Genomic DNA, 24,690 nt, shown 5'->3' with positions numbered 1-24,690 from the left:
GCAGACATACCCTCAGATCCTGTGAGTTTGCAGAGCCAGCCGTTAGGGAATATTTTTTTTAACTTCTTCACAAAATATGTAGCATATTCAATTTATTTAAAGCAAAGTATATTTTAAAAGCTTAAGAAATAATAAAGGGACGGGATCTAAGCTGGTGTAAATTGGCCTTAAAAATGTTCAATAAAATTAACTATTTTTTAAAAATGTTCATACACTATACAAGATTCAGAGTTGTTTAATGCATGTTAGTTTTTTAAAACTGAAACATTCCAAGATATACAGTCATAAAGATTAACAGTACACCAGAGGCTTGCATAAATACTTATTGCTATTGTGTAATATGTTCCAAATTATCCTCTACAGAGTTCAAGTAACACACACATACATACATACAATGCACTATAGAAAACTCTAAGCAACGGAAGCACATTCTTCAAATAATGAAATCTGGTAGAGTATTTGGAAATTATTCTTTCATAAAAATATAGTTCAATTTTTTTTTTGTTTTTTGTTTTTTTTTTTAAATAAGTAGTGCATTTAAGAGGTACTGGCATATAAGAGTATAAAAGTTTCCAAATGTATTGCAAAGTTGCTACTTATTTGCTTTAAAATATGTACACCTGAGAGTTAAGTCAGAAAGGCACCAGAACATTCAAAACTTACTCAGATTTTGTTCTGAACAACAGTACATTACAGGCATAAAATAAGGGCCAAATCCCCAGTTTATGTAAATTGGCTTAGCTCCATTTACTTCAGTTTCACTACACTGATTTACACCAACTGAGGATCTGTCCCCAGTGTTTGTTCAAAATTCCTTTCTTTGTATTTTGCTTCTGAAACTCTTAGGGCCAAATTTCCAGTGCATCATAGACAAGACAGACAAAAGCATTAAGTCTACATATTAAAAATATTGAGGAAATCTACTTAAATGAATACAGATTTTTTGTTCCCCCCAATGCGCTAATTCAGCATGGCAACCTAGATGCCTCCAACACTTCCGTTTTAAAAGAGAAGTTACTTGGAAAAGTGTAAAACTAGCAATTCCTATTCTCCCCCGACCCCTCTACTACAATAGCATAATTTATAAACAGATAAACTGATATTTCAAATGGTTTCTGGGCAAAGACACTTCATGGGCACAGTTTCAGCTCAGAGCACATTTTTAGAGCAATCTAAAAACCCCTGAAAATAGGGGTTTAATGTAAACACTGACAATCTTAAACCCTCCCAGCATAAATAGTCCTACCAGAGAGTTTCTGTGCAGAGTTAATATGGTACAAACAGGTTAAGGCCACAATCCTGAAAAAATCTGTGCATATTCTTAACTTTAAGCACAAGTAATCCCATTGAAGCTGTAGGATTACTTGTGTTCTTAAAATTAAGCATGCACAAAATTGTTTGAAAGATCAGGACCCTAGTTAGTGATTCAGTTTTCAAAGTCCTACAGATTGTTATGTTTGTTCCTGCTATATCAAGTGGTTCTGTAAAGTCTCAAGAAGTCAAAACCCATCTCATACATAATTTCCTTTTGGAGGTTTTTCAACTATGCTTCTGAGCTTCTGCTAGCTTTCTGATTAGGAATTGTTTGTCACGACTCTCCTAAAAAGACAGTTAAAATAAAACACAATTAATATATTTGAAAACGACATTCTGTTTTTCCAATATATCTATACGTATAAGTCACGCTCACTTGGTCTTCACTAGGAAAAAAGGTGGGTTGTTACTACATGGTAACTACCACATGGTATAATCCTAGTAAACACAAGACAATTGTAATTTTAACATGAGTTAGCACTGTTTCCTTTTCAAAAGCATGTATGTGACTTAGGAGCACAAATCCTATTGACTTTCAATGACACGTGTGCTCCTCAATCACTCAGGGGCTTTTGAAAATTCCACCCCCAATATACATTAACACACATGCCCTTCTCAGACACAATCAAAGTCTAAATACCAGAAGCTGGAGTCCATCCTTAAATACACACGCAGGGGCATGCACTACAAAGTTTAATAGTCATTGACTCAAGCTCTGCTTGCACTCTCCAAGAGAAAACCTTGCTTCAGTCAGGATAATGCTAATCTCCAAAGAGTGCGTTACTATATGTACGTGTGGATGCTATGTTCAAATGTTGCAAATCCTCAAAGCTCTGGGCATGGGTTGATTCTATGTGGAATGTCTGAGCCCTACTCATCAGTAGTTTCTCAAGTTAGTTATTTTAAAACTATTCCTAGTGGAACAGGGCCCAATTTCATGCTATTGTAATACAGACGCATAATAATAATATAATATATAGGCATATGGAGCTGTATTAGTAAACACAGATTTGGAAACTCTGCTCAAAGTCAGATATCACAGTAATTTTTGCATACATAGTACTTGCAAAGAGTAGTGATATTAAATAGAATGCAATATATATATGGCAATCAGATTTATTCTCAGCTTGTGGCTAGGAAACATTCTTAGCAAGAACATTTATAAAATCCTCAAAGCAAATATTCTGCCTAAGATGGGGTCAGTCACTTGACACCTCCTATTTTTCTGTTTTCAGAGATTAATAATTGAAGATCAGAAGGGATCATTAGATCACCTAGTCTGATATACTGTATCACACGGGCCATAGAATTTCACCCAGTTACCCCTATATTGCACACAACACCCTGTGTCTGAGTAAAGCATCTCTGCCAGAGAGGCATTCAGTCTTGATTTGAAGACATAAAGAGATGCTAAATTTAGGGGGGGGGAGTTGCCTTATTTCTAATATGAATTTGTCTAGCTTCAGATTCTAGCAATTGGTTCCTATTATTCCTTTAAACTCTTGCAAGATTAAAGAGCCCTTTACCTTCACAGGGAGAAAATACAGGGTACTACTTATACACTGTTGTTCTCATTATACCTGGCTATATAAGAGAGAAATAAATCTCTGCATGCTTGATTTCTAGTGCAACACAACTGAAAAACTTGCGGGGAGGGGAGGTAGAAATGGAGACATTGTATTAGATCTTACCATAACCAATTGTTCCCTGAGTTGATCAACAACTCGTTTATGTGCTCCAGCCAAGGCAATGAAATAGACCATAATGAGGCTGCAAACAGGAAATTTGTATAATATGTTACCATCGTACACATGCCAACATACAGAAAACTATTCAGAAAAAAAGACAGTTACAGTGTACACCAAACTAAGCCGGGGGTGCTGAGATCCATTGAACCAAACTGTAAACCCTGTATAGAATAGAAACCACTTCAAGTCAGCAGCACCCCTAGTTTCAGCACCTATGAACTAAGCATTGTGATGGAAAACCCAAACTACTGAAGAATCAACATACAGCTGGGATGGGTAGGGGACAGCCATGACTGAAGCAGCCTGTGGCAAGAGAGCTGTTGAGAGATTTCTCCTGTCAGCAGGAAGAGGCACTCAGGCTGCATGGAAGGCGGGGCCTCTTGAAGCTGTTCTGAGATCTGTATTGCCCCCCCCCCCCCCACACTTCTGTGTGGTTAGAGGGCCTCTGTCCCCTCCATGGACTATCAGCACCCTTCCGTGCCCTGAGGGGATGCTCCCTGAGAAGCTGAGTTTAAACAAGTAGTTCTCTAATTTCCCTCTTCTCCAGTTTTTAGCCCTTGATCTGTAGTCACATCAATTGTATATTAATTCCTGTGGGCTTACTATAGATACTGCCCTTGCAAATGACTCAGAATGAGATTCACGCTGTGAAAGGAGCAAAGGAGGTAGCAGGAAACTGGATGCTGAAACTGCTTGCCTATCTGAGAACTGAAATAGTTTTTCTTCCAAATAATTAAAATTTATGACCACCACCTACTAGCAAACATGTCATAGGGAGTTAATGACCATGTATTCTGTGAGTATTAAGGACATGAAAAATAAGACTTGAAGTCTTGGGGGTACAAAACTGCAGACCCAATTCAGGAAAGCTCTTAAGCATGTGCTTAAAATTAAACCTTCAAGAATCAGAGCCTGGGGTGAACAAGTGCACAAGCTATATAGAACCCCAGGGCACAAGCCTCTCAGATCAATGAAACAGTGACATAAAATTAAACTCTACTTTATGGACTGGCCTATCTGGAGACCAAGTAGCAATCCTGGGACTTCAGTTTCCTAAACTGGAAGGCCAGACGCGTTACACAGGTGATATTCTGGGGGGGAAAACTGCCCTCTTCTTACAACATGCCAGTTTTCGGAATGGCTAGCAGCTAATGTTTTGGGAAGAGAGATAGAAAGCTGCGATGTTGGTCATCTGGACAATTAGGAGATGAGAGAAGAATGCAAATAATGAAAAGATACAAAAGCTGAAGGTTCTAATACAAGATCTGAAGCCTACCGCCTCCCTGGGCAAAGAAAATTGGGTATAAAAAATGTTTCACATCCGTTTAATTAACAGAGAACTAAATCATACAACTACATGGAGGACAACAAAACTTAAAGGGCACCACCAAACTCAGCAACACTCACCAGATAACCATAAGGAAAGGCACTGCAAATGCTTCTGAAGCTATACCATTAAGGACCTTCTGCAGAGCTGTTGGAAACCCTCGTATTGTATGTGGAACAACATCCCACGAATTGTTAAAATTAACGAATGGCCCACATGCTTTAGAGGAGGGGATGCTATTGAAAAAAGCAACATAAAAGAGATGTCACACAGAAAGATATAACAAGGCAACAGGGAATCCCATTCTTATTTGTTTCCATAAGTCAAAGTGCCCTTGTTTATATTAAAATGAATTATTTTAAAACAAAAAAAAGTTACTGGTGCACAAGTAATTAATTACTTTTTAATTCTATTCAGGTATATTTTCTTCTAACTTATATTTCCAAAATGGTTGGTGACAGGATGGTCTGGTGCTTTGTAGGATGAATATGTTCGGAGAGGTTTTGGTGATCTAGAAAACTCATTATGTTGCATGTGGTATGATTAAGTGAATGAATGAAAGATCATCTTAAATAAAGCTGAGGGAAGAAAGATCTTCCTCCCCCCTTACACATCTTTCTTCCCTCAGCTTTATTTATTTCTATGCAGCAGCAGTTCCTTTCTCACTTCCTTTTCACGATCAAATGAGCAGTAAAGAGAGTGCTGACACAGGGCAGTGGTTGGATTGTCTTAACAAGAAGTCAGAAAAGCCAGGGGGCTAATTGCCCTAATTTAATCCTGAAAGGCCAGTGAAGCTTCTTGAGGAAAGCAGCTTCTGCGGCCAATCAGAACCAGACAAAAGCCAAAACATTTTTTAAAAAGCTCTCTTGTGGTTTGGGAGAAAGGGGTGTAATTCAAACACTAAAAGCTACCCGCCTCCTGAACCCAAGTTCTGGCACAGTTAAGTTTCCTGAGTTGAGGCTAAACCTTGGAGGACTGGAAGCCAGGCTGGGAAACCTGAATTTTGACTTCGGGGTATTTGTGTTTGGAATGTTTGGGTGCATGTCCTTTCCCAGCACAGGGGAGGACAAATTAAACTTTTACTCTTCTCCTTCTCGTCCCCTCTCCCCTGAAGGGAGGGAAGGAGAGAGATCAAGCAACCGTGACTTGTTTTATGAAAACCAGACCCACCACTTGAGGCATCCCTACTCGAGTTAAAAAAATCCCTTTAAATTAAAGCAAAATAATAAACTTTATAAATATTAAACCATTATTTACCGTGTCATGCTGAGTCCCAAAGGAATAAAAGCCAATATAAGCCCAATCAACAGCACCACCAGGAAGAAGAAATTAGAGCTTGATGCTCTGACAGACCTCTTTGAAGGTTTACACGTATGCATCAAACTTATCTGGAGCAGAAGTGGGGGGGGGGGTGAGGGAGAAACAGATCTCAACCATTTTATTTTTCCAGTAGGTCGATGTCTATCCTAGCCTAGCCCATCCCCCTCCTCTGGCCCCAAATATTAAGGGCTCAATCCTGCTCCCTCCCTGAAGCTGAGGTCAGAATGTTTTACATTTCAGAAGAAGCCAAATACCATCCACCATCTTGGGTTTGCATCTTCTCAAGAGGAAGTCCCTACAGTTGCTTTTAGACCTTGGCCCCAATCCTATGACTGCATACAGGCCCACTGACTGCAGTGGAGTTTTGCCTGTGCGGAGTATATTGCAGGATCGGGGCCTTAGGTTTTGAATCCTAAAGTCCCAACAAGTCACATAAACCTTTGCAAAATATTAAAATGCCAGCAGGGATTTGCTGCTCAAAAGGAATGAATCTAAACTGGTCTGGTCAGATTTCACAACTTCTGAGACAAAAGGCCCATAGAACTGACACTTCTTAAGCAAAGTCTTGGATTTCCATTTTGTTGATTGAACTGAATATATGCCATCTTGGCAAAATCCTTTCCTTGCTCTGAAGTCTCATTTTGGTAAATAAACCACTGACAAGAAGGTGTAAATTAACTGCCTCACGAAGCAACAGTTTCTTATAAAATGGACAAATTAACTGATGAGCATGACATTTTCTAGATCCTTTCAAAGTTAAATATCTACTTTTTTTTTAAACCCCCCCAAAGAGGACACCATGTTATTTCATTTCTAGTAAGCTGCACCCTTAGTAATCAAAAAAATCAATACTATTTCTATCTTCTGTAAGTACAAAAGCCACAGAGAAGTACACAATTTACTTCCGCTTACCACAAACCTTCATTACCTTTTTTATGTAAAAGACAATAAAATATTTTACAGTTGCTATAGCAGGAAGAAGTGGTGAATAAAAGGCTCCAATCCAGCAGATTGTCTGCCCGTATACCATTTCCAGTACATTTTCAGGAATTTTAAATTTCTGCAGCCCGCACCTCTGAATCGGTTTATAAGAGCAATAGGTAACTAACAACCTAAAAAACAAAACAAAACACTAGTTCTCAAGCAGTGAGACTGAATTGAACTCCACAACCTTTTAAATATATAGTCAGAGTAAAGAGAAATGTAACATTAAAAGCATTAGACAAAACTTGTAACACAATGACGTCTGAAGAAACCGAATTCCATTGGCAGGCAAGTGCTAAATAAAATACCTGCTCAATTGCACAATCTGGTAATTTTATAATTGCGGACTTATTTTAAAATGGAAAAGCTGGTGAGAAAAGTAGAGAAACAGGAGTAACAGGAAAAGGGAACATCTTAAATTGTTCTTCAAAAGCATGCTCAATGGGAGCGAATACTCACTTTCTAGGAAAGTCAACAAACACTGCCACAGCAAAAATTATTATGAAATCAAAAATCATCAGCTTATACATCTCCTGCCCAACTCGAGATTCCCAGCACTGAAAAAAATTACGAGGGAAAACAGGATTAGAAGAACAAACAGCAACTACAGAAATCTGTCAGAAAACACAACTAACTTCAAAATCACTGCCATAATAGTGAACTCCTAGCCATGTTTCCAATGTTTTTTATTATTATTATTATTATTGCCCTATAACCCATAAACATTTTAAAGGACCAAACCTTGGTCCCATTGGTATCAAACGCAATAATGCTGTTGGGTCTGAGCCTTAGCTGGTGTTAATTTTCATAGCTCCAATGAGAGATCTACACCAGCTGAGGATCTGTCCCACTGGCTCCAATGGAATCGCAATGTTGCCCTAAAAGGAAAACAAGCCATACACAGATTTAAGAACTTCACTGATTTACATGGAGCAAGAATATGTAGTGCTAACTGTATCTCTCCCCCAACCCTGCACAGCAACTCAAGTCCTGATTCACAGCCCACAACTAAAGAGGAGGCAGCCGATTGTCAGCTCCCAGTAGATGCAGGAGATATATAGCAAAGAAAACTAATGCCTCTCTTGGAGGACATTAAAAATAAGCATGTCTCAAAGTGAATATCAATTCTGAGTACCTGACACGCAAGCAAAGCATGTACAAAGGTATCTTTATTTGGACGTTGCGACTGATTAAACGCAAAATCTGCTTACTGGGTAGAGTTCGTAATTGTATCCACAGGCCTCACACTTTTTCCTATCACATAGGATTCGATTCCGCAGTGAAAACAAGAGAACACCAATGTTGGCCAGCCGCACAAAGACACACCTGGAGAAATGACAAAACCTCATGCTCTAACCCCTCAGAAAAGTCACAAGTGTAAGAGCCTGATCCAACTGGCAATGGGAGTCTATTAAGTGTAACAGGGTGTTGGATCAGGCCCTTAATACAAAAGCATTTCACACAGCTTTAACTGAAGAATAAGCCAATGAGTTAACATAGGTTTTATTTCAGTTTCAGTAACATTAAGCTTCTTTGACTCTTCCCCACTTTAGATTACAGTATGTCAGTGTTTTGCTTACGTTATGTCCTAGACCACAGTAATTTCAAATGTAGGCTTGGGACAGCCAGTCCTAGGGCTGCCACTCTCTAACTGCTTCATCAACTCCCAGCTCTTTGCGCGCTTATCCTGCAGTATCTTTTGGCACAAAGTACTTAACTTCCACTTTGTGCTGGGCCTTGTCCTGCTCTAGCTCTATTAATGCAAGACAGTAACATAAGTGAAGCTGATGACTGCACACTCTGTTGCTGTCCTGTGGAATAGCTGCTGTACAGAAGGACAGTGTGAACATTTCTCCTGCACTACTGAGAACTGTGCCAAGACTGTATCTTTGTCCCACCACCCATTTATATCAGGGTGAGCCCCCAGAACCAATCCCGCCACAGACCACCCAGCTGGGGGGGGAAGAGGGGAGGTAAGATGAGGAAATGACTACATTGTCCTTACATCCACAGACACAGTCGTGGATTGTTTCCAGAAATGAAAAAATGCAGTCATAGAAGTCCAGCAGCGGCTGCTCTCTGCTATCCTGGGCCCTCCCAAGGAAGCCAGGTTGGCTGCTGTGGGGAGCCACAACATAGCTGCTCCCTGATTTGGGATGTTGCTGCTCGCAGGGCCAGCTTTAGGCACCGCGGGGCCCGATTCGAAGGAGCTGCCGCCGAAGACAGCGGCGAGACTTCAGCAGCAGTTCCTTCGGGACTTTGCGAGGCCCGATTCCGGGGAATCGGCTGAATCGCCCTAAAGCCGGCCCTGGCTGCTTGGGACCATTTTAACCTATGAAAAGAGCACCCATGTACCACCACGATCAGCGCCTTAGAAAAGCTTGTGACGATAATAACAAACACACTTACCGCATAAGTGTTAACCTGATCTCAAAGGCTGGTGAATACTCTTCAAATCTGATTAGATATGAAAAAAACAGAGGCGCAATAAAGTTGGCCAGGGTGATCACCATAGAAGGCAAGTATTGCACGAAGAGATTACCCTCAAACGTCATCTTGCTGCTGACCTACATGGGATGAGAGGTGAGAAGTGTAACACACACAAACTTCTCTGTTCCAGTTCTCTGCTCAGGCTTCCCATTGGCCTCAGCTGTCCAGAACTCTGGCATCATCTTTCACCCTGATCTCTCTTTCTCCACTCACATCTCCTGGGACTACAAATTTGCCTACTGGCACCTCTGTCAATACACAGCATTGCCTTGTCCCCATCCCTTCCCAAATGTGCATCCAAGCCGTCATCCCTGCGTACTTGGAACACTATGACTGCTCCCCCAAGGCCTCCCTAAATCCAAGTACATTCAGAATGCCACTGCCAGCTTTTATACTGATGCATAAAAAGCACAGCTGTGTCTCAGCTCTTTCCCTTCCCCTGCCTTCCCAATCATTCTAGGATCCTGAACTCCTTGGGTGAAATCTTGGCCCTAATGAAGACAAAGGCAAAACTCCTGCCAGGATTTCACCCTTTGTATTTAAAACCTTTCATGGCCTTTTGTCTATATGGGCCCTCTTTCCCGCCTCTTCCGGTTTGTCGAGCACTGGCCTTCTCTCTGTCGTGTCAAAAAAAATCTGGCCACTGTTGGTGCAAGACCCTTTTTCTTCTCTGTGGAGTGCCCACCCCTCGAACAACTTTCCTGTATCTCCCCACATTAGTAACTGTCTCATTTGAAGACATCGCTGTTCTTTCTTGCATATACCTCTTGATTCTGCTCCCCATTTGCTGCCAACTAATCAATGAACTGAAGAGTGCTTGGGGATCCCCTTTGTATGGAAGATGCCATACAAGAGAAAGTTGCATCAGACCAAACCACTCCATTCCTTTACAATTCTTCACCTTATTTGCCAAGCATACTTTGATCATCAGCACACTACCAGGATTTATTCTCATGTCCTGTCTAAGACTTACACTGGAAATAATGTCTTGTGAGTAGATTGTTGCTCTATAGATAGAGTAAAAGCATCCTGACAAAAGTGCAAGAACAAAGATATTTAAAAATAGTCTTAGACAGTAGATGCGCAGCTTTTCTTCTGTTGTCCTGCAAGCTTTTTTTTGCCTTAGTCTTTCTTCCTCCAAGTCCATCTATAAATCAAAGAAAATTCATATTGAAATGTACAGTCCTCTAATACAGAGGGAAATGTGTCCATGTGTCATCAGCACCTGGAACATCTGATTAAGACAAAGAGGTATATCTTGTTCTTGAGGTGCACACATTTGCAGCCTGATCCAAAACATATTGAAGTTTTTCCATTGACTTCAACGGGTTCTGAACAGGTCTATATCCCAATGTAAATCCCCTAACCCAGTGTTTTTCATCCTTTTCAGATTGGCAACCCCTTCTTCAAAGTCAAAAATCTTTGTGACCTTTTTACATTTATTATAAGAGTAAAATATGTACCAATGATAACAAGGATAAGCCTATATAATTTATTTCTGTGTGGGTTTCAAGAGGTTGACAAGAATACTTGACTTTTAAAAGTCAGGCTGTGTGGAGAGTGGGGGAATGAAATTCCTTGCTTTAGATTGCAATAACATTTTCAATGCCTTGTGACCCCGCTTGGGGGTCCGAACCCACTGGATGTGAAACACTCATCTACACCATCTCATCAGATAATTAAATGGTAAGCTCTTTGGGGCAAGGAACTGGGTTTTTAATTTGTTCTATGAAAACCCCTGGCAAACTTTTGGGCACTGCAAAAACAAACATAGTAATAATCTTATCACCGTTAATATCAATGGGAGTTATTCTCATGTACTGACTATAAAAGATAACTCACCCTAACAAGGACATTTTCATTTATACTTAATGTAATATATTAAAACTCAAAGGGAATTTAAGGCAGATAACCTTAGTGAAGTTCACTTTCCATCCCCAGAACAAGTACGGCATTCACACATTATCCCATTATTGCACATCAAGGATGATCTGAAAAGGCCACCTCTAAGGGAGATGTTAATCCAGCCACCAGGCTCATTCAGCATGAGACCCAGGACATGGGAAGCAAGGGAGGGGCTGGTTCTGTTCACACTGTGTGCTCTGCTAGACTGATGGAATAATGGTAACATGCAGAGACACGTGACATTGCACCCTCATATGTTCGAGACTAGAATCAAGACTTTCATTGGAAATTACATCACCATTAGGATGAAGGAAGCTTTGATTTGTGACCTGAGTGGCAGCCATCTTATTTTCTCAACACTGGAATAAAACTAATTGAGGCCCTGGATTTATGGTAACACATTAATCTGGTCTTAAAAGAGACGAAAAAGATGGGTGTTATATTTTGTGATGTACAGACAAACAATAGCTATTGTTTAATGGCATTACACACGCAGTCTCAGTATTCAAAATGGATAAGAAAGAGGAGGAGTAAGGCGATAAGTGGTAGATTTCTCTCCAAAGGTCATTTTACCACACAAATGTCAGCAGCAAATGTGTGTGGGAAGACGGCAGAACAATACTAATTTTAATCAGAAATGCCTGATAGCCCCCAGTTGTCTGTAGAAAACCTCTTCTACTGTTGAGAACCTATTTGGAGGTTTGAATCCTATTTTCTGCACATGTGCATGCGTCACTGAAACACCTGATTGAAAATGGGTTGTTATTTAAAAGCAGCAGTGTCACAGTTGGCAGATAAATTGTAAGGTGAAACTGCTGCTGCTCTTTATTCTGACCAAGCAGCTTCCTACAGTGTTGCTACCTTATAACCCCACAATCAATAGCTTTCCTGTTGGGCTAAGTAGAGACTAGCACAGGAAGAATGACTGGAATGTGAGCAAGAAGACAAGAGAAGCATGGGCTGGATGGGGGAAGGCCCTGAACCTCAGTACTGATCTTGCCAGCGTTGTAACAGACCCCTATGTAGTCCGGAAGAGCATGCAATAGGATGTGGGCTATCTATCTATCTATCTATCTATCTATCTCTCTCTCACACACACACACACACACACACACACACACACACACACACACACACACTGTGTGCATGCTTCTTTAATCTTCCTAGCCCTATCCCAAATATCTGCAAAGTTATATACATATCTTATTAGCCACCCTGAAGTGCAGCAAGGTGAAATAGTATACAAAGGAGAAAAAAAAACCAGTTACTTACTTTTAGTTCATATTTTAAACTATTATGTTTTAGCTGTGAAGCATTCAGGTCTGTAATGCAGAAGTCCCAGCCTGCAAAGATTTTGTTGCAATAACTCTGAAATGGATCTTCCTCACGTACAAAGCTTTGTTTAAATCCTTCCACGGACCTAATAAAACATATTATAGACCCTTGTTCATTCATTAACAGTGTTACCAAAAACTTGAGCAACCACAATTTCTATATTTTTTTCTTTCTGCCCTTTCAAAATCTATATAGCAGAAAGCAAAATCTCTACTAGTTGACACACATTAATCAGCACAAGCATCTGTTACCAATTTTTTCATCCAAGCTCTCTCAGTAAGGCCTAAGATAAGAAAAAAAAAATCAGCTCGAAGTCATTGCAACCCATGAAAACTAAGGTTTTGTGTAGTTCAAAAATGGATTTCAGAGTCCCCTCAACTCTTAGCAACCACATATACTTCCAGAAATACACTGAGACTCCGGTCACATAGTGTCCATGAGGTCTTCTGTTTTGCCAGTTTTCCTCCCTCTCTAACTCACACTACCTCTGCACAAAAACTTATTTCAACTTTATTAAAAATATTAAAAATTCTTAGCTCCCAGTGCATTATATTTAAAAAAATCCTAATAGCTCAAGACTACACAGATAAGGACTTAAGACCTCCATGTAAGATCATAGACCCAGAAGCTAGATTTATTCAAGCCTAGCCAATATTCAGCTTTATTAGTTTACCTGGGTCTGCATTACAGACCTAAAGTTTTTGCTTCAGCCCCCATCAAAGGCTGAATGATCTCCTGGAAAGCAGCCAATAAAATTAATGTTTTATTCCACTTCCTCTGTATCAATAAGTTTTTGGAGGAAGAAAACACCATGAGTTATCAGAAGGGATTTAGCTGATGCTACACCATTTCCATATCAATGGAAGTCCAAGAATAATTCACTGTGTTTCCTATATACTGGGATAGAATGTGAACTGTACAATATCAAGCAGTAAATAGAAGATACCAAAAGTTGTCTTTACCTTTTCACTATCCAGAGAAGACTTAATGAGAGATACACAAGTGTAGTCAGCAAGTATGCAAGTGGTACATTGTATCTAATGTTATTGAAAAGTACCGTATCTATTCTGTAATATCCATAAAACAGACTCGTCATTTCAAGGAAACCCTGTGACAGGATGAAATGCACATAACAATATTAATCACTCAGCTAGTAAACATGGTTTTGCAAAGAGCTTAGTACAATGAAACAAAGATTGCTATATAGGGCCCCAAACAAGCTGCAACAAGTTTGTGGTTCCCAAGGTTTTGCACAGCGTGAACCACGTTTTGTTAGAGAGATTACCTATCTTATGGACCCACTTCCCCTTCCACTCACAATACAGCCCGCTGGGAGCTTCCTGTAAGCCATTATGGCAGAAGTAATATTTTTAAAGCTTCATTCAGTGCAAAATAGCAGTTGGCAATGAGGATGAGTGACTGCAGCATGTGACCAGCCAGGTCTCCCGACCCACCAGCAAGCAGCTGCTTGTTGCATACAAAGATTAAAACTTTATCTCCACTGGTGAATATGCAGCATCATTTTCAAAACAGATGTGAAAAATTACTCTCCTAGCAAAACCCTTTTGTATTTTACATGTGTTAACTTTGGATTTAGAAAAGTAAAACAATTCAATCTAATTACTCACCGTGCCAGACAGCAGATCTATTATGTAAGTATAGAAGTAAACGAGTCCTTTAGTATCACTAATTGTATAAATTGTGCATTGCGGCTCTGCAAAAGGAAGACAGAATAAAAGTCACTGGGAAAGTAGTAATTTTCCACTTTACCTTGAGACCAAGGTAGTTCAGACATAACTTCTACAGGCAAACACTTATCTCCCCTTTAAAACGTTTGACATAAACCAATAGTAGACTATTGTAAGGATGTTTACCTATGCCTTTTGGAGGAAGCAGTTTATCATAGCTACTGTTGAGAACTCCGTATTGAGAAATGATGCTTGGAAGTGTTATAAAACTGAACATCAGAACAAAGATTATAAAATTTAACAGGACCAGGAAACGCAGGAAGGAGAAATAGGACTTGATACCAGTGCCAAACTTCCCTGGGAACAGAAAAGAAAATGTCACCAATCATAATGAAAAAAATCACTGTGAATATGAAACAACATTAAAGGCAAAGGGTCCAGAATCTGATCTCAGTTACACCAGGGGAAATCTGGAGGCATGCCACTGAAGCTAGTATTGTTACTCTAGATTTCCAATGATGTAAATTAAATGAGAATCTGACTCAGTGTCTCTTTTCAACCAGTTTTCATCTGACACATTTCTACTGATCTGTCAGGGAATTTATAAATACTAGTATATATATATATATATATATATATATATATATATTTAAAAGGCTGACTAGAGACGTTACTCTATACCTTTAACTATTAACTGTGTCCACACAACACAGCAACCTGCACAAAAAACAAAAAAAAAAAAAAAAGGGACAAACACAGATTCCCCTTTGAATTTGAATTCAAATCCACGTACATTTAAGGGAATCTAAACTGGTGTCATTTACACATTCTTCTGGGTCAGTCAACATAAAATTACAACAATTTAGACTCTTTTCCATTCAGACTCACACTCACTTACTGAGGTGCCATTTACATTCCCTTACATATCACTTCTGAACATGCTCTTGAGTCTGAGTGAGCATATGGAAATCTAATTTAGACTAATTTACACTCCAGGGAGCTATCCAGAGGTGTAAATAGGGTAGGGGGAACTTTAACTTATCCCAATTACTTGCTTTTCCTAGTACAACCCTAACACCTCTCTCTTCCAGTCCCTTAACATGTAATTTACTCCCTCAAACTCAATGTGCCAAATTTAAAGGTAATGTGTGAGGGAAAGGTGCACAATAAATGACAGTAAGGGGTTGCAAGACTCAGGCAGGATAATTTACACCAAGGGGGCCAGTAGAAGGTGAAAGTTGCACCAGCTTAGACTCATGTAAGGTGCAAAGGTTTGAATTGGCATGGAGTCAAGGCTAAGAAACCTTATCAGGGCAGTGTAGGGACATTTGCACTGATGTCGATTGTGCCATGATGTAGCTATTCTGGAGACTTCAGTCTTCGGGACATACAAACTTATTTTCTGAGCAAAACGCACACATGATCTACATACACTGATCTACATACTAACAATACTGCACACTTAATAGCAGGATAAAACAGAAAATGGAAGTATAAAAGGGGTAATACCCTCAATGTTATGAATGTCATTTCTCCAAAGTTCCAAGTAAGATGACAGCTCCTTGGTTTCATCTAGGAATTTTTTCCATGATTTATTCCTGGTCTGCTTCCACTGATCCCATCCAGATAAATATTTTACATTAGCCTCCTGGATGTCCCTAGTAAAAATATAAATTAAAATAAACTCCTAGTCATAGAGACAGTCTTTTGGGGAGTGGGTGGAGTGTGTATACACACACACACACACACACACACACACCCTAGCACCACAATACAAATAAATAATAGTAATGTACACAGGTCCCACCTAAGCTATATTGGAACAGGTCAGGTTCCAACCAAAGGCTCTGGTACTGTACCCTTCATTTAAAATAAAACAAAAATGGCTAAAAAAAATCTCTCCTGTTCAGCTTCAGAATAATTTGTCTCCCTTACTGTAAACTAAAAATAGAACAATCCAATGACAACTAGTGCCACCTTGTGAGACAGGGCAAATAACTGGAGTAGGAACATTCCAACGGTCCAGCAACCTGACTTCTTAATCTTTCTCATCATTAATACCACTTGAGGCCTGTCTACATATTTTAACCACTTTTAAAACTGGTTAGAGCCACAGTACAGACCCATTATTAGACAATTTAAGGCAGCCTATCCTGTTTTTACTAAACCGGTTTCAAAATGGTTCTGCAAAACCAGGTTAGAACACTTAGGGTACATCTACACTTCAAGCCTGAAGCCTAAATTTCACCCAAATGAGACATACCCATGCTAGCTCTGATTGACTAGGGTGCTAAAAACGGAGTGTAGCCATGGCAGCATGAGGGCTAGCTGCCCTGAGTACATGTCTAGAGTCTTGGACAGGATCATATTCAGCGCAGCTAGTCCCTCCCACTGCCACAGCTACATACTATTTTTAGCACACTAGCTCAGTCAGAGCTAGTGCAAGTATGTCTCCTCAAGCTGGAATTTACACCTCCAGCCTGACGTGTAGACATAACCCTCGTGAGGACTTGGTTTTAAGTGACCGTCATGACCTATCTTAAATCGGAGTCAGTAAAAATGGGTCAGGCCGCTTTATATTGTTTAATAATTGGTATAACTGTGTCTCTAACCAGTCTTAAAAGCAGTTTAGTTGAAACAGTTTTCCTAACACAGACAGTATCAGGGCTGCCATCTGTAGCCTCTCTGTCGAAAAGAGTGCATATTCGTAATTCATCTTCTAGGACTGCATTCACCTCAAAACAATTTTAAATTAACAGTGAAATGAAAGCGCCATGAAGGAGGAATCATTTCCCAGGGTTGCGTAAACAAAGAGAGATTGCCATTTGAAGACAGCAGCTCTCTTCAGGCATTACTGAAAATTTAAAAATATTGGTGCCAGATTTAGTGACCAAGTGAGCTGGTACAGGGGGTTAATAATTCAGAGGGTCAAGTGATCTCTTTCTTACTGTCAGTAAAAGAGAACGTTCTCTCCACCCCAAAGCTATTTTTGCCAAATGAAATATTCCAAAAACATTTATTTTCAATGAGATCAAAATATTTTCACTTTATCATAAATTATATAATAGTCAAAATGAAATACTTCAGTAATTTCCCACAAAAATTTGGACAAGATTGATTTCCACCCAACATTTTGAAGTTGTCAAATCAGCATTTTCCAACAGAAAACTATTCCACTGGACAACTGACCAGCTCTAGTTATATGCTCCAGCCCAGTATCAAAACCAAGTAGTATACACAAGCTATTCTATAACATTTAAACCTTTTTCAGAGACTCAGCTTTTGGCACCATAAGTGAAAATTTGCCGTGGCAGAACAATACCATGGCTAGCAATGGCTGGAGCATTGGGAACTCTGAGCAGCAAGAAAAACATTCTAAATGTAACGGATTGAGATATGATTTTTTAAAAAATATACATTTATATATTCACAACAACTGGCAATGAAGAAACCTAAATACAAAAAGTTAAGGCTTGGCACAAACCCCCCCCACTGAAATTCAAAAGCCTTGTATCCCCTCAACCTATGCTCTCATGGAGCAAAGGCAGCATACAGCATTCACAAGAACGCTATGCAAGAGTAGCAAATAAAGGCTCTGAGCTTCCAAATATATATGCTTGTGAGTGGCTTTGTTCACAAGTAGCCCCACTGAATTACTCACAGGCTCATTTGTAGTATCAGGGTCATAAGAACGGCCATGCTGGGTCAGACCAAAGGTCCATCTAGCCCAGTATCCTGTCTGCCGACAGTGGCCAATGCCAGGTGCCCCAGAGGGAGTGAATTTAACAGGTAATCACCAAGTGATCCATCCCGTTGCCCGTATCTAGCTTCTGGCAAACAGAGGCTAGGGACACCACCCCTGTCCATCCTGGCTAATAGCCATTGATGGTCCTATCCTCCATGAACGTATGTATTTCTTTTTTGAACCCTGTCATAGTCTTGGCCTCAGGGCCGGCTTTAGGCCAATTCCACCAATTCCCCCGAATCGGGCCCCGCGCCCAAGAGGGCCCCGCGCCCAGTGGCAGGGCCGCCGGGGGGGAGGGGAGAAAGAAGTGGCCGAGAATCCCTTCCCTGGCTAGAGGCTCCTTTTTAATTTTTACTCACCCGGTGGCGCTCCGGGTCTTCGGCGGCACTTCGGCAGCGGGCCCTTCACTCGCTCCGGGTCTTCGGCAGCAGGTCCTTCAGTGCCGCCGAAGACCCGGAGCGAGTGAAAGACCCGAAGACTAGGAGCGCCGCCCGGTAAGTACAAGCCCCACGTGTTTTTTTTACGTGGTTTTTTTTTTAGTCATCCCTGCCGGGGCCCCGTCGAAACTGTTCGAATCGGGCCCCGCACTTCCTAAAGCCGGCCCTGCTTGGCCTTTACAACATACTCTGGCACGGAGTTCCACAAGTTGACTGTGCATTGTGTGAAGAAATACTGCCTTTTGTTTGTTTTAAACCTGCTGCCCATTAATTTCATTTGGTGACCTCTAGTTCTTGGGTTATGAGAAAAAGTATATAAGGAAGTGTTATTTACTCCCTCCACACCAGTCATGATTTTATAGACCTCTGTACATGATTTTATAGACCAAAGATAGCAACACACAGTCCCACATGTTCTGTAGTCAGTACAGTTTCCTTGCTCTACGCAGCTGGAAGCTGAATTGGTAGTTTGGCAGGAAACCAAGAGCTGAACCTAACTTGCATTAAATGAATAGACTACAGCTGATCTCATCTCTAACTGTAGCTCCAGCTACTCTCAAAGGACGGCAGCTTGCAGAGACTACAGGCCCCAGCAAGTAGCGTTCCAACAGGCACTCTGGAAAATGACATAGGCCACGTTTGGCCTCCATTTTAGATGGAGATGAGGCTATGCAGTTCTCAACACTATGAAAGTTTGATGTCCAGTTTTTTGGGGCACTTAACAACAGGAACATCACTTATCATTACTGAGCATCCTGGCTTGGCAGCTGTTCTGCCATATCAATCACATGTAACTACAAATTGCACAAGTGCCTAGGGGGAGAACAGGAGGTCTGAACCTCAAAGAATGAGCAATTGAATCAAATGAGCGTATACGATATTATTGTACTATACCTGTCTCTCTTTTTCTTGATTAGTATCACTTAAATCTGTTCTTTATTAATAAACATTCTTAGTTTTAGTATAAATTATCTCAGTGCTGTTACTTTGCTGTATAGTGTGAGTCTTTGGTGACTGTAACAGGCTGCGTGTACACTGTCTCTTTGGAGACAGCAAACTTAATTCTGTGTGTGTCCAGTGAGAGGGACTGACCACCACAGAGAAACATCTCTGGGTAACTCAGGAGCTGGGATGCACTGATTGTTACCTGCGAGGCAAGGTTAAGACTAGCAGAGTCTCGAGGAGTTTGCTGGTGAAATGGACAGATTGATGTGGCTGGCAGCAGACACACACTCTAAGCTCCAGCAAAGCTCACTCTTGCTAAGGCAGAGGGGTAACACTGTGGCTTATGGTTCTGAGAGCCTTGAGAAGAGCATCACACATGCCCTTTTCTCCTTAACCCAGGCTCTCCTGCAGAGGCCTACCTATTCCCTATAGAATTACACTCCACAGGCCAAATACCTGGGAGTCAAGGTGGACCTCTCTGCTCCCTTCTACTTCCTGGGCTGCTCCCCACACTCTGCAGGCCAGCCACCTGAGAGTCATATCTAAACTAGGTCCTGTCTAGGGACTCCTGCAAAAACCTTCCTACTCCCTGTAGCTCTCGCTGGTCTTTGTGAGGATCAGGGATCTATCAGCTGATCCCTGGTCTCTCAGCCTCAGCTGGGAAGCAGCTTATTAATTAGTCACAGATGGGACAAGGGCGCAACTCCCCTTAAATGGCCAGCCATCTGGTGACAGTTCTTTACAAGCACATGACAAAAAAGTGGTCCCTGACCTAAAGAGCTTACAAACTACATAGAAAGACAAGAGACAACGGAGGTGAGGGGACACACAAGAAAACAAGAAATGATTACAAACAGCACGATAAGCAACGTCACCTCCCACCAGCTGCCAAGCTTTTTGTAGGCTTCATCACAGAGTAGAGTTTGAGGAGGGGTTTGAAGGAAGACAATGAGGTGGCTTTGCAGATGTTTATGGAGAGCTCTGTCCACAAGCACAGGGGGCAGCATGTGAGAAAGCACAAAGGGGCTTATTGGACAATGTGATAAAGTGGCAATTGAGACTGATACCGTTGGCAGAGCAGCGGGGAGTGAACATCTCAACAGTGCATAAGAGATGATGGGCAGGATAGATATAAGCCATGAAGGGCCTTAAGAATAGTATTTTTGTGTTTGATGAGATGGAGCAGGGGGAGCCAGACTTAGCAGTAATGATCGTTAACCTGCTCTTTGATTCACCCACCCCCTTCTTTAATTCCCTGCAATTATTCCTCACCTCAGGCCAGAATGAAGTCATTGGGACTTCTCTTGTGAATAACTGCTCACCAGAGTAAGCCAGGAGTTCACAATTAGACCCACAGTGATCTTTGCAAATTTCTATTTGATAGAATGGATTTGAATATACTACATTTTGGCAAAAAAAAAAAAAAAAAAAAAAAAAAGGCTGGACAGCTCCTTTTTGATGCAATATTTGGTATGGTGCAAGAATCTAGGAAGTGGACTTGAGTCTTACACCATTTCAGCTCTCCCTGGCACGTACACTGCACAGATTTAGAAAAAAATAACATTTAAAAAAACAAAACAAAACAGTCTACTGATCCAACCTTAGTCTTCTCTTCTCCGGAATAGTTAATGCATACTCTCTTATTGATCGAACCACAGCCTCATTTTCCACTTCTGTTCTTTCTACAAGATTTCTTTTCTCTGCAGCAGGGGGTCTCGCAAAGCCATGATTGTTTTGTCGTCTATCTTGTGTTCCTCCAGCAGAAGTTCTCCGCCTCAAAATGGACTGATAACTAGGCAATTCTTGCAGAAAGGTAACAGATGGCAATGTATAATTTGCATCAGGAAGGAAGACTTCTGCCAAAAAAAAAAAAAAGAGGAAGCAAATGAACTTAAATGTAAAATATGGTCAAAATACAACTGATGATACCAGGGGTAGGGAATTTGTATGAAACGTACAATAACCCATAGGGAGAAAGAGTACTGCTGCGAATTACAAAAATCCTTTCAGCGTCATGAGGGTGGAAAGGTGTTAAATGGATGCCCTAGACAGTGAAAGTACAGCTGGTGCAAGGAGTTTGAAAAGAGCAAGGATGCTACAAATCATGCTACAGCCCTGCAAAGTCCAGCTCCACAGCAAGATTCAGCAGCATAATTTGGTCCCATCTACACTTCAAGACCAAACTGTATTTTAGCCACATCAGGACCTACTGGTCTGTAGCCTATAGATATAGGCATTTGCTAGGTAAGGCGTAAGTATAAGTTAAGGAAGCAACACAATAAGCCTACAAACCTCATCGCCTGTAAGACAATAGCTTAGCAAAACTAATTGAGGCATAAGGCCCAAAAAGCCATAGCATAAGTAGCTAACCAGGAGTCTCCCTAGACCATAAGATATCACAAGCTAGAATGCTGCAATAAACAAATAGGATTAAATTGTTGACAGGACCACAAGATGCCAGCTGATATCAGCAGATGTCTGACCACAAGAATGACATGGTAACTAACTGACATATACTCTGATAAGATTGAGGTAAAAGGCCTAGTAACGGGAGAAGGGCACCCCAGGGTGAGGAAATACAGATGAGGAAAAGGGGCTGAAACCCCTACTGGGTATGCATTAGGCCAGGGGTCGGCAACCTTTCAGAAGTGGTGTGTCGAGTCTTCATTTATTCACTCTAATTTAAGGTTTCGTGTGCCAGTCATACACTTTAACGTTTTTAGAAGGTCTCTTTCTATAAGTCTATAATATATAACTAAACTATTGTTGTATGTAAAGTAAATAAGGTTTTTAAAATATTTAAGAAGCTTCATTTAAAATTAAATTAAAATGCAGAGCCCCCCGGACCGGTGGCCAGGACCCGGGCAGTGTGAGTGCCACTGAAAATCATCACGTGCCACCTTCGGCACGCGTGCCATAGGTTGCTTACCCCTGCATTAGGCATAGTGGGAGTCAGCATAACACAATATAAAAGATGTATCCTGGCCTGCATGCTGGGGGAGATGCCAGGGTGATGACCACTGGTGGTGGTGGTGATGATGTAAATGATGACTAGTACTTTGGGTTTTTACATTAGGGATGGTCTGCGTAAACAAATGAATTAGATCTCAAACATCTGGACCATTCTGTATTACTTCTATCTACTTTGCTGGATTGGAGTGTTTGTGATTTTGTTAATTGTGCTAATAAAACTATTGCTAATTAAAAAGGCCTTTCCTAAGTGTGAGTGTCTCTTCCATGCACATCAGGCTTCCAACTAATAACTCTGGTTCTGATCTTGAGACAAGACCTTGCCAAACCACCAAATGTTAAATTAGGGATTCTAATCAATCAATCAACCAACAGACCAGGCAACAGTATTGTACTTGACTGCAACATGGTAGCTTTCCATAGGGTAGACAGTGTACCAGATATGGCAATTTCCTGCAATGTCCTTAAAAGCCCTAGTGTATCAATTGCAAAGTTTATATATTGTGGGCCAGGATTGTATGCAACATCTCTAGGGGGCAGATGAGATGCAAAGCTTGGAAGTTCAAAGGACTATATTAAAATGGTACTAGACAAGAGTGGGCTTTTGAAACAATAAATGTGAAGTGGATTTCCTGGGCATATCAAGGGAGAAGTTAATGCAAACTCCCCACCTCTGGTAATGCAAAAACCCAGCCCTTTGAAGCTAAGCCTGAGGAGAGGGTGATTGTCTGCTGATTACCAGCTCCTGGAGGCTGGAGATAACTGGCCTGAGCTCTATACAGAAACAGGCTGATCTGCCCAGTCTGGATTCTGCTGGAGACAGCTATGAATTTGTAAGCCTGGGGAAAACCCAGTTGTGGGTTTTGAAGGATTGACACCTGGGGGAGGGGGAAAGGGTGATCTCCGGTAAGCTTTTTTGCATGCATTTATTGTTGCATTATGTTTTCTCTGTACTGTTTTTTTTCACCTTAAGAATAACGGTGTTTGCTTAGAATGAGCTGTGTGGTAACTTTCAACCGCTAGCTATTAATATGTTCATAGCCACTGGAGAGAAAGGCCACTGCAGACACTGGCTTGTTTAGGCAGTCTGGCTTCCTTGGGATAGGAAACTGTAGGGCAAGGGACCATGTAATCTGGAAATAAACCTGGCAAGAGGAGGAGAGATGCCGGTCTCTGCCCCAGAGAGGTGACAGCTGGGAGCCAGAAACGTTTAAATGGGTGCCACTGGTAGACCAGAGAGGGAATAGAGATGCAATTGCCCTGAACTGTGACTGTCCCCTCTTTCTTGAGGTTAAATTCTGCTCTCAGATTTACACGTGCACCTTTCACGACAAACAGCAGACAATCACGGCTCCTTGAACACTCCCTTTTATTGAGAATTTCCGTAAATATTCTCCATGGCGAAGAGGCACCTCCAGAGTCCTAGTGAAAGAAACAAAGGACCTGGCTCTTCCTTGCCGCCTGCAGTCCTTCACACCAGTACAACACCCAGGGGTGTAAAACACCACCATGCTGATTCATTAGTGGTTGTAGAGCAGTATCGCAGAACCTAGGAGCCCCACTCCTGGCCCAGGGCCCCGCGGTGCTAGGCGCTGTACAAACGCACCCTCCGCTGCACTTGACACCCACTTCCCTCTGCGGTACAGGTGGGAGAAGCCCCAGCCCCACTGTGTTGCCCAGAATAATCCTTCTCCTCCCGCCTGCCCGGCTCGGAGTCTCCCTCTTTTCAAGCTGCTTAAATGAAGAATCCGAAGCGTGAGAGACTGGAGCCGAGAGGCCGCCCGGGGCCAGCGTTAACCGGTCCACGCGTGTCCCAGCCCGGCTCTCACCCTCGCCCGTCAGGCTGAGCGTCCGCCAGGGAGCGCCCGGCCCAAGCTGTTCCCACGGCCAAGCGCAATCCCCGGGCCCTGCGGCGCCGCCCGCCCCAGCCTCTGCCCCGCCAGGCCCCCGCGGCGCGGGTCTCGCAGGCTGCTCCGCAGCCAGCCTGGCGCGCCCGGCTCCGGGCAGGCGACGATCCGAGACCGGTGTCCCCCCGACTCCCCTCCCAGCGCCGCAGCCGGGCACCTGGCTGCAGGGTCCCCCCGCTCGGCCTGGCTCCCCCCGCCAACCCGCTTACCTTCATCGTCGGGGCTGTCGGGCGGCCCCCGGGCCCCCGGCCCCAGGGGCTCGCTCATGCTGGACAGGGGTCAGCCCCTCTGCCCGCCGCCGGAGAAGCAGGAGCCGCGGCCCGGGCCAGGGTTCTAATTTCCGGCCGTCACAGAGCCAATGAGACGCGCGCAGCCGAGTGCATTGTGCAGTCAGTGCGGAGGGACGAGCCCCGTCCCGCTCGCCCCCGCGCCCCTCAGCAGCAGGGCACTTGCCTAGTCTACACGGGCGGCCAGGCCCCCAGCAGGGGCTGCCCCAGCAAGGGCCCCCCTCCACGGGCAAGGCTGGAAAGAGGTACCTGTGCAGCGTAGGGGGCCCCTAGGCAGGAAGAGGAAAT

The 24,690-nt window shown here is 42.2% G+C and overlaps 1 protein-coding gene across 2 annotated transcripts; it reads right to left on the bottom strand.

Moving 5' to 3' along the window:
• Window positions 1-217: 217 nt before the first annotated feature.
• TMC7 (transmembrane channel like 7) lies at window positions 218-24,690 on the bottom strand. 2 transcript variants are annotated; one of them, XM_034782881.1, is made up of 16 exons: window positions 24,325-24,689; window positions 20,839-21,094; window positions 15,621-15,769; window positions 14,298-14,468; window positions 14,052-14,137; window positions 13,386-13,531; window positions 12,361-12,508; window positions 10,157-10,330; window positions 9,103-9,260; window positions 7,905-8,019; window positions 7,153-7,250; window positions 6,638-6,821; window positions 5,647-5,777; window positions 4,470-4,625; window positions 3,006-3,084; window positions 218-1,599 (listed from the first exon to the last, which is right to left on the bottom strand). In XM_034782881.1, the coding sequence occupies exons 1-16, from the start codon at window positions 24,380-24,382 to the stop codon at window positions 1,540-1,542; spliced, it is 2,169 nt and encodes a 722-aa protein (XP_034638772.1). In that variant the 5' UTR covers window positions 24,383-24,689; the 3' UTR covers window positions 218-1,539. The 2 variants fall into 2 exon arrangements, with proteins under 2 accessions (XP_034638772.1, XP_034638771.1); XM_034782880.1 differs by lacking the exon at window positions 218-1,599 and having other exon boundaries at window positions 1,627-3,084; window positions 24,325-24,690.

The sequence above is a fragment of the Trachemys scripta genome, chromosome 10, assembly GCF_013100865.1.
Source record: "Trachemys scripta elegans isolate TJP31775 chromosome 10, CAS_Tse_1.0, whole genome shotgun sequence".
NCBI classification, from domain to species: Eukaryota; Metazoa; Chordata; order Testudines; family Emydidae; genus Trachemys; species Trachemys scripta.
The sequence above is the reverse complement of the archived record's forward strand: the minus strand, read 5'-3'. Positions and strand labels throughout refer to the sequence as shown.